Below are 9,693 nucleotides of genomic sequence, written 5' to 3'. Positions count from 1 at the left end.
CCACCCTCGGCGGGGGTGGCAACAAGGACATGGGTGACAAAAAGTGCCCTCACTCCTCATAGGCTCCCCCTCCCCTAAATTCATGCCTCAGTTTCTCCAGATGGATGATGCTTTCCCCAGACTTTTCCGTGGTGCCTACTCACTGCCAAACTGCCACCCTTACCAGCCCAGGTGTGGGTGAAGAAGGGAACTGATGCTCTCACAGCATCTCCCTTCCAAAGGCCCTTTCTCTCCCTGGGCAAGGGAACCCAGGTATCCTGTTCCCCTGCAGCCCCTGTCACTGTTGGGCAGGAGCCCAGGGTCCCATTCTGGAGCCTTGCTGTGCCCAGGGTGGGCAGCAGCTGGAGAAATTTCGGAATGTGGAAGGCATGACCTGGAGGGGGTTGGTTGTGCCTTTGCAGAGAGCAGTGTGGGCTGGGGGAGGGGGCTGGCTGTTTTGTGAGCCCATGCTCAGGGGTGCTGAGTGGATGGAGGAAGGGCTGGCTGCAGGGGAACAGTGATGGACAGTGCCTTGCAGTGCCCTGTGTCCTGGGGTGCCAAGGGGCCTGGGAGTGGACTGAGTTGATGGACTAGTCCCCAGGATGTCTCATGTCTGAAGAGTGGGGAGCAGTGAGCCCTGGAGGAGCTCATGACTGAAGGTGGACTGTGTGGATTTGGGGACACCAGGATGCTCTGTGCCCAGGAGATGCCCCGTGCCAGGAAGAGTACACAGATTGAGGAGAACGGCATTTGAATGGGTGTGCCCTGCAAATGCCTCATTCCCGAAGGGGGCTTATCTGGATGAATAGACTCCAGTGGGGCTCATGCCCTTGAAGAGGGGAATGTGAATGGAGTCATACCTGAGATGTCCAGTGCTCAGGAACACCCCAAGCTCTGTGGAAGGGATGTGGATGGTGGTGTTGGTGTCTCCACAGTGCCTTATATCCCAGAGAGTGCTGTGTGAATTGGGAGGGGATGTCTCCAGGATGCCCAAAACCTGAGGGTGCCCAATGCTTTGAGGGAGGGTTATATCACAGAATCGTATCATCGACTGGGCTGGGTTGCGAAGGACCGTAAATATAACCTAGTTCCAACCTCCATCCCTCAGGTTCCCCATGCCCTGGGGCTGGCATTTGGGTAGGGTTGCTCTGCACTCGGGGGTACTCGGGGAGAGGGGGAGCAATGAATGGGGGAGATCCCCGGGACATTCCGAGTGCGGGGGTACCCCGTGCCTGGAGGGGCAGCCGCTTCCCCGGGTGCCGCAGGACGGGACAGGACAGGACAGGACGTCCCGTGCCAGGCGGGGGCGGCGGGCCCGGGACCGGGGGGTATGTGGGGGGGTCGGAGCGCGGCGGGGGGCGCATCCCCCCCCGGCCGGCCGCTGCCTGCGCCTCATTAGCGGGGCCTTTGTTTGCACAGGGCTCGCAGCTCCCGCTTGCCCATGCCGCCGCCTATAAAGCGGAGCCGGAGCCGGCAGCCGGGCAGAGGCGGCGGCAGCGCCCGGCAGCTCCCGGCCCCCCCTCCCCGCCGCCGCCTCCGGTCCCGGTCCGCCCGCCCCGGCCGGCCGGCACCATGCGCGCCGCTGCGCTGTTGCTGCTCGCCCTGCTCCCGCTCCGGCCCCTGCCCGGCCGCGCCGCCCGCCCCAAGCTCGCCCTGCCCATTCGGCCCGACATGGAGCCGCTGCCCCCCGGCGGAGCGGCAGGTAGGAGTCCCCTGCCCTACCCCCTTCCTTCCCCCGCTCCGCGCACCCCTGGTCCTGTATAAGCCGCTGCCGCACCTCCCGTCACGCATCCCGCGTCGGGCACCCCCTCCCCGCCATCCGCACCCCCGTCCATGCATTGCATGCCTGTGCCCCCCCCTTCTCTGGCACCCCGCGTTCCGCCCCGGGCCCCGCGGCTGGCCGGGACCGGCACCGGGATCGCAGCGGGCGGCGGGGCGGTGTCGGCCGGTCCGGGGCTGCGGCAGGGGGGTGCCCGCGGCCCGGAGGTGACCGGGGACGGCGGTGGGTGGTGCTGGGGTCTCCGCAGGCTGCGCCTTCGGGGGGCACTTCTATGCTCTGGAGGAGACGTGGCACCCGGACCTGGGGGAGCCCTTCGGGGTGATGCGCTGCGTTATCTGTCATTGCGAGACGGTAAGTGCCCCCACACACCCGTTTCCCTGGGAGACCCCCCAGGACCCGGGTCTGCTGGAGAGGGGGTTGGCAAGGAGGGAGTTCGAGCCCTCTGTTCAATACACTCCTCTCCTTCCCATGGAAGAGGGAAGCGGGATCCCTCCAGCCAGCCGGACACCTGGATGTCCTCCCCCGCGGCAAGGGGGAGGAGAAGGAGAGTTTAAAGGATCAGGCTTCATTCTTCCTCCCCCTCCTCAGGGATGGCCTCCGGCCCCCCTCCCTCCCTCCCTCCGAGCAGCTCCCCGAGGCCGGGGCTGGCGGGGCCACGCACAGCTGGTCAGGGGGCTGGGGGCTGTGGGGAGGGGGCCCGAGTTTGGCTGCTGTACAGGCATCTGGGGACTGTGCAAGGTGTCTGGGACTCCAGATGGAAAGAGATGGAGAAGCCAGGCTGTGCCGGGATGGCAAGACTTGGCACACCTAGAAATGGCTTGGCACACCTTGGCACGGCTCTCCTGGGGTCTTTTTGGCCCCCCACAGCAGAGGAACCACCGGGGGAAGCCCGTGGGGAAAGTGAACTGCAAGAACATGAAGCAGGACTGCCCCGTGCCTGCCTGTCCCCGGGCCATGCTGCTGCCTGGACACTGCTGCCACACCTGCCCCAAAGGTGAGCAGAGTGGGTGCTTCTCTGCAGGGAACTCCCACCAGTCCTCTGGGATCTCCCATTGGCTTGGGAAACGGGGCATTGCACACCCCCCTGAAAAGGGCTAGTCAATTTGTTATTAAAGTCGCTAGTGCTCATGATATGATGGGCAGCCCTGATGGGAACAGCCTGGAAGAAGCGCAGGGAAGGCACACAGGGTTAAATGCCCTGCCTGTCCACGTGCCCGTGCACAGCATGCCACAGCTAGAGCCCCATAGTTATTCACAGGGCACATCTTGGTCTATATCAAAAGGGGCAATTTATTATTGTCCCCCACCCCAAGCTCTTGTGCACAAGCAGCCTGGTGTGATGGTCTCCTTCTGTGTCCAACCCCATGCCAATCTTGCCAGGCCCCCCAGAGAAGAGCCCTGCACTCCGCTTTGACACCTTCGAGTACTTCCAGGACAAGGAGGATGAGTTGGACAAGCCCTACAATGACCGCTCCTACCTCAGCTCTGAGGGCCTGGCTCGCGATGATGCCCGCACAGGTGAGCCACCCACCCAGACAGCAGCAGTGTGGGGCACCCCCCATGCTCCCCCTCAGCAGCAGCATCTCCTCCCCAGAGTTTGTGGCCTTGCTGACGAGTGGCCCGGAGCCATGGCACCCCACATCCAGCGCCGTGGCCAAGGCTCGCTTCACCCTGCTGCGCTCCTCCCTGCTCTTCTCCATCAGCTACGAGCGGTGAGTCCTGTCCCCTGTCCAACCTGGCACAGCAGGCAGCTCTCTGGACAAGGGGAGAATGCAACAGTGCTTGTGTCTCAGTTTCCTTTCTGATATCCCCCCATGGTGCCACAGCTTTGCACTGACAGAGTGAAAGATTTGGAGAAGGGGGACAATGTGCTGGGCTCCAGCCTAGGTCAGCGGCCAGAATTTCGGCACACCCACAGTGTCGGCCCAGCCTCACCCATTTGCCTCCAGATCTGGACTGGAAACACACGGGAACGGTTCCAGGGCTCCCGTGGGTGCAGCTGGCAGAACTGCTGTGCCACCCTGCAGGCTCTGCCGGTGGGCAGTGCCTCGGCACTGCTGCCAAGGTTCCCCATCCTTGCCATGCCCTCCCCGGATGCCTGCCAGCAGCAGAGCCTCTCCTCTCCCTCCCTCCTTCCCGCTCCAGTTTCTTCTGCTCTTCCTCGCTTCCAGGCCCCTTTGCATAGTAAAGTGGTGACTAATTTCCAGCTCTGACAGGGGGAGCCAAGCGGAGCCGAAAATGCTCTTTATTTACAGCCTGAACACTCAGCTCCCAGCGGGTCCTGCATGGTGCCTTTCCCGGCAGAGACCCTCATCTTGTTTTGTGCCGGTTAGACACCGCTTCAGGATAGGGGAGCCCAGAGAATCCATGCCAAGCTGGCATTTGGCAGGACAGCAATGTTGGGCTAGTCTTGGAATGGGCGGGCAGAGCCTAGCACTTGGCACCCCAAGAGAACAACATCCTTCTCCTGCCCACCCCTAACCCCCGGTGACCCCCGACACACGCCTGTGCCTGGTGCTGGGTGAGGGTGGTGCCGGGGAGGGGAAGGGCAGGTACATGGCCTTTGCTCACCCCCCGGATGCTCGCAGGCTGGGGCGGCCGAGCCGGGTGCGTTTCAGTGACCCCGAGGGTAACGTGCTGTTTGAACACCCCGTGCAGAAGAGCGCTGCCCCCGAGGACGGCATGGTGAGAGGGGCTGGGAGGGCAGGGGGGCATGGTGCCTCTTCCGACCCCTGCCGGGTGTGGGTGGTCCCCAGCCACCGCCCAGCCCTTCCATCCATCACCCACAGCTCTGCGGAATGTGGAGGACGGTGTCCAAAGCCAACGTCCAGCTGCTGCGGGGGGAACAACTCCGTGTGTCCCTCATCACCCGGGCACAGCCCTCTGGAGAGGTCCACGGACACATCCTCAAGCACCGGGCACTGTTTGCAGGTAAGTCCAGCTCCCGCGTGCACACCCAGCAGGTGGCCACCAGAATGTCCCTCATGCCCCTGTCCCTGCACAGAGACTTTCAGTGCCATCCTGACCTCGTTGGACCCCTTGCACCTGGGTGCTGGGGGCATGGCCATGCTGACACTGAGTGACACCGAAAACAACCTGCACTTCATCCTCATGGCCCGGGGACTGCTGGAGCCTGGAGCAAGGGGTGAGAGCGGGCAGAGAAGGGGAGGGAGGCACTGCCCAGAGGGGGCTGCGTAGACCTGAAGGAGTGCACGGCATGTCTGCAGCTCAGGATGCATGGGTCAGCATCTGTGGGGCCAGGATGGGTGACTGGGCTGGGTGTGGGGCTCAGGGTGCGTATAGGGGCTGTGTGTGGGGTGAGGTGGAAGGTGAGGTGTGCATACATTGTATGTTGTGTGATTTGGGGACATGGTGGGGAGGAGATGGTGTGCAGCTATGTGGGGGGGCCAGGGGTGCTGCAGAGCATATGGGGTGTGAGGAGCATTATGCAAGAGGATTGGTTTGTGATATGGGTCTGCAAGGATTTAGGGGATGCTGGAGGGAATGATGAGAGTCCAGGCACACAGGGGCAGGCAACTTGCAAGAAAGTGCCAGGGGTTTGGAGGAGGTAGGCACAGAGGTGTGGGTTTGACAGTGGTTGCAGACCCCTGGTCCAGTGGGTCCACTCCCCTCTACCATGTCCAGAATCCCCGTGGGTCCCACTGAGGGTCCGCATCCTGCACCAGGGCCAGACGCTACGGGAGGTCCATGCCAACATCACTGTGGAGGTAAAGCATTCCCTTCCCCCGCATGCCCTGGCAGCCACGGTGCCCAGAGCACCAGGGCTGATCCATGGCACTCTAACCCCCTTCTAGGACCCCGACTTCGCAGAGGTGCTGAATGATCTGTCTGCCCAGGAGCTGCAGTGGCTGGTGCAGGGGCAGCTCCGCATCATGGCTGAGACAGAGGGCCGGCACGGACGCCGGCTGGCTGGCACCATCACCACCCGCCACAGCTGTGACAGTGAGCACAGGGCAGGCACCCTGGGGTGCAGGGGGACTGCTGTGCTCATCCCCATGCCAATCTCACCCACCTTTGTGCCTCTCTCCCCGGGCTGAAGCCATCCAAAGTGTGCTATGTGGAGCGGACGCTTTGCTGCCGACCAAGACTGGGGCTGTGGGCTCAGCCAAACTGGCGCTGCATGAGAATGGCACCCTGGAGTACCAGGTAAGTGGTGGGCACCCACTTCCCTCCCGAGGGTCCCAGATGTATCTTCCACCCTGGCACTGCCCCTTGGCACCCCACCCACAGGTGCAGGTGGTGGGCACTGCCAGCGAGGTTGTGGGCATCACACTGGAGACCAAACCCCGGCGGAAAAGCAAGAGGAACATCCTGTTTGACATGACAGCCAGCTACAAGGATGGGCTGGTGAGCACTAGTTGATGCTAGGAGGGATGGCACAGGGACTTTGGGTAGTCCCTGTCCCAACCTGCATGGTCTCCCACTGGTGGCAGGCCTGGGGTGCCTGGCAGAGCCTCAGTGCCCGCGATGCCCACATGCTTCTACAAAATGAGCTCTTCCTCAACGTGGCCACCAAAGACTGGGCAGAGGGTGAGCTGAGGGGCCAGATCATCTCCCTGCCCTACAGTGGACTGCTCGCTCGCTACACAGGTACCAGGGACACATGGGGTGGTAATGGGGGGCAGTGGGGCAGCCCTCCCACACACCACCCACACTCTCCTACGGTCCCTGTCTGTGTGCAGAGATGCCCGTGGCACTGGCAGGGCAGCTGGTGTCCCCTCCAGTGCACAGTGGTGCTGGGGGGCACGCCTGGCTCTCGCTGGATGAGCACTGCCACCTGCACTATGAGATCTCGGTGGCGGGGCTGGGACGCCCGAGCGATGGCACTGTCAGTGCCCACATCCATGGGGTGGCCGAGCTGGGCGAGATGGGCACCCGCCCCCACCAGCACAAGCGCCTGCTCAAAGGCTTCTACAGCACTGAGGTGAGGTGGGCACCTGCTCAGGGCACTACACAGGAGGGACTGGGCCAGACGTTATCCCCACCCTGGTGCCCCTCTTGCCACGACAGGCTCAGGGCGTGGTGAAGGACCTGGATGCCGACCTGCTGCAACACCTGGCACAGGGCACTGCTTTCCTGCAAGTCAGCACCAAAGCACACCCCAATGGGGAGATGAGGGGACGGGTAGGTCCTTGTCGGGGCAGGGCACCCCTACCCATCCCCACTGCTGCCTGTGGCCGGGTGGCCTGCCTGGCGCAGGGTGGAGGGGTGCAGGATCAGTCGTGGGTGGCTCCTCCACCAGCCCGGACCATGGAAGGCAGCCAGGCATCATCATGAGAAGTGACCTCCTGCTCATTGTCCCCTCCAGGTGCACATTCCCAACCAGTGCCATGCAGGAAGGACCCGCCTGGCCCCAGGGGAGTCCCTGGGGCAGGCTGAGCTCTCTGAGAGCACCAAGACCAGGGATTTGGAGCAGCTGAAGAAGGACCCCAACTCCTGCTTTTTTGAGGGTCAGCACCGGGCACATGGCACCCGCTGGGCACCTGACTATGACAAGAAGTGCTCCATCTGCAGCTGCCAGGTACAAGCTGGGGTTTGTGCTGTAGGGGCAGCACCCATCAGTAATGCCCCTCTAGTAATGAGCCCCATCCCTGCTGTCCCCAGAAGCGCACAGTGATCTGCGACCCCATTTTGTGCCAGCCCCTCAACTGTACCCACCAGGTGCACCCCGAAGAGCTGTGCTGCCCCATCTGTGAAGGTACCTGGGGGATGGGCTAGGGGGGCTCCTTGTGAAAACAAGGTAGGGGTCCCTCTCTGAGACTTTGCTGCTGGCACCGTGTGCTCCTCCTCACGGCCTTCCTCTTCCTTGTAGAGAAGAAGACAGAGCAGGAAGAGCTGAAGCTGGAGCGGGCACGGGACAGTAGTGAGGGTGAGTCCTTGTGGGCATGGGCTGAGTGGGCAGCTCTGCAAAGGCTGAGTCACAAGGGCTGTGACTTCTTATTCTTCCTCTCCCAGGCTGCTACTTCGATGGTGACAAGACATGGCGGGGCTCTGGCACTCGCTGGCACCCTGTTGTGCCCCCGTTTGGCCTCATCAAATGTGCCATTTGTACCTGCAAGGTGAGTGTGGGTTCCAGACTTGCCCCCCAACCTGGTCTGGCACCTATGGGTGCTCTCAGTTCCCAGGCACTGTAGCTCAAAGAGTTTGAGGCTCAAACTGGGGATGGGGAGGGCATGGGGAGCTAAGTGCCCTGCGCCTCCCATGAGCCCCGTGCCCTCCCTGCAGGGCACCACAGGTGAAGTGCACTGTGAGAAGGTGCAGTGCCCACGGCTCACCTGTGCCAACCCTGTGCGCGCCAGCCCCTCTGACTGCTGCAAGCAGTGCCCAGGTACCTGCACCCCATTCCTGCCCTCTCTTCTCCCTGAATAGCTCCTGTGTGCCCCCACTGGCAATGCCACAGGCTGCCTTGCCACAGGCGAGCATCCTCCCAGTGCCCTTTCCTGCAGCCCCAGAGAAGAGTGTCCCGGAGCTGGCTGACTCCATGCAGGCAGATGCACCGCGGGCATGCCGCTTTGGGCGTCGCTGGTACCTCAACAATGAGAGCTGGCACCCCTCTGTGCCCCCCTTTGGAGAAATGAAGTGTATCCTGTGCTGGTGTGTGGTGAGTGTGCCAGCCTGGGGCAGCACCAGGGGAAGGCAGCACTGGAGCCCCACCCTGGTGCTCAGCCCCTCTTTCTGCTCTCCAGTCAGGGGAGACGCACTGCCAGCGCCAGGAGTGTCCCCCATCCGCCTGCGCTAGCCCTGCCACGAGGGACAACCCCTGCTGTGCCAAGTGCCGTGGTGAGTGCAGTGCTCACACATTTGGGCAGCACTGCCCAAACACTCTGTGGCAGCCCCTGCACCTCCCAGTCTCCTTGGTGCTGAGCCAGGGCTGGCACAACCACTGCAAGTGCCCTCCTGGCACCCACTGTGCCCATCTCTCAGCCCCACTTTCCCCCCCCAGCCCTGGATGCCCCCTCAGATGCACGGGAGAAGGTCCACGATGCCAAGGTGGAGGCACGGAGCCACTGAGCAGTGACTGCTGCCTAGAGCGGGGCAAGCACGCAGCGACGCTGGACGGCATGGGGGGACCCCACTACTTATTGCCCCTGCCCGTGCAGGGCGGGGGGCACAGAGGAGCACAGTGGGGTGCACATGGCCAGGCCCCCAGCCTGGGCACCCCATCTCAGCACGACTGCAATGCCAGGACTGCCCTACCCATTCGTGCCAGTGGGCAGTGGCTGGGCTCATGGAGCTTGGGGCACCCACTGCCCTGCCACTCCAAGCCCCCCTGGCCGGCGGGCCTCGTGCCCATGTTGTACATAGTGTAAAGTCCCTCTGGCCCCTGTCTACTGCACCCACCCTGTCTCAGCTGGGTTTCTCACATAATTTATGGTGCCAGTGGATGGGGGCCAAGGTGTATTTATTAAAACCAGAGCTATTGCCCACCTGGTTCCTGTCTCTTCCTAGCAGCAGCATGCACAGGGCTATGCCCTTGCATCCCATGGGGAACTTGCAGGCCTTGGTTGCTGGGGTTGGGGATGTATATTTGGGGATATGGGGTGTGAATCCAGTGCCAGGATGAGGATATTCCAATGGGCTGTGGAGTGGCACTGGAGAAGACCAAAGCAGTGTACAGTGCCCACAGCTGGAGCCACAATGCCAACCTCTGCCCACAGTGGAGGCTGCTAACAAAGTGCTTGGTGATGGTGCCCACTAGCACAGGATTCTGTTCCCCACACCTCCATGGTGGCACAAAGAGCCCAGCCTGGGGCCCCAGTCCAGCTGCCACCCATGGAGGCCCTTGTCCTGCAGCACCCATAACCAGCCACGTGCCCAGGGTGGGCACAGACACCCATGGTTGTGCAGGGCAGATCCCTGTGCACGCTCTGGGGCAGCACAACCCGAGTCACCCCAGTACAGCTGCACTGGAC

The 9,693-nt window shown here is 62.7% G+C and overlaps 1 protein-coding gene across 2 annotated transcripts; it reads left to right on the top strand.

Moving 5' to 3' along the window:
- Positions 1 to 1,534: 1,534 nt before the first annotated feature.
- Positions 1,535 to 9,207, top strand: CHRD (chordin). 2 transcript variants are annotated; one of them, XM_088170965.1, is made up of 23 exons: positions 1,537 to 1,681; positions 2,007 to 2,110; positions 2,627 to 2,753; positions 3,140 to 3,277; positions 3,354 to 3,471; positions 4,348 to 4,444; positions 4,549 to 4,690; positions 4,764 to 4,904; positions 5,405 to 5,487; positions 5,575 to 5,722; positions 5,820 to 5,926; positions 6,011 to 6,127; positions 6,214 to 6,370; positions 6,463 to 6,704; positions 6,791 to 6,904; positions 7,089 to 7,301; positions 7,385 to 7,478; positions 7,593 to 7,649; positions 7,736 to 7,839; positions 8,006 to 8,108; positions 8,227 to 8,381; positions 8,467 to 8,560; positions 8,724 to 9,207. In XM_088170965.1, exons 1-23 carry the CDS (start codon positions 1,552 to 1,554, stop codon positions 8,789 to 8,791), a joined length of 2,853 nt encoding a protein of 950 aa, XP_088027091.1. In that variant the 5' UTR covers positions 1,537 to 1,551; the 3' UTR covers positions 8,792 to 9,207. The 2 variants fall into 2 exon arrangements, with proteins under 2 accessions (XP_014727065.2, XP_088027091.1); XM_014871579.2 differs by having other exon boundaries at positions 1,535 to 1,681; positions 2,007 to 2,753.
- The last annotated feature ends 486 nt before the right edge of the window (positions 9,208 to 9,693 follow it).

The sequence above is a fragment of the Sturnus vulgaris genome, chromosome 10, assembly GCF_052056855.1.
Source record: "Sturnus vulgaris isolate bStuVul1 chromosome 10, bStuVul1.hap1, whole genome shotgun sequence".
NCBI lineage: Eukaryota > Metazoa > Chordata > Aves > Passeriformes > Sturnidae > Sturnus > Sturnus vulgaris.
Note: the sequence above shows the minus strand (reverse complement) of the source record. Positions and strands in the feature narration are given on the sequence as shown.

What these genes read in the sequence shown, in the direction of transcription:
- CHRD (XM_014871579.2), top strand. Translation starts at nt 1,552, where the DNA reads ATGCGCGCCGCTGCGCTGTTGCTGCTCGCCCTGCTCCCGCTCCGGCCC. An exon ending in TCGCGATGATGCCCGCACAG is followed by an intron (nt 3,278 to 3,353) that starts GTGAGCCACCCA and finishes TCTCCTCCCCAG; the next exon opens with AGTTTGTGGCCTTGCTGACG. An exon ending in GTGCCATTTGTACCTGCAAG is followed by an intron (nt 7,840 to 8,005) that starts GTGAGTGTGGGT and finishes CCCTCCCTGCAG; the next exon opens with GGCACCACAGGTGAAGTGCA.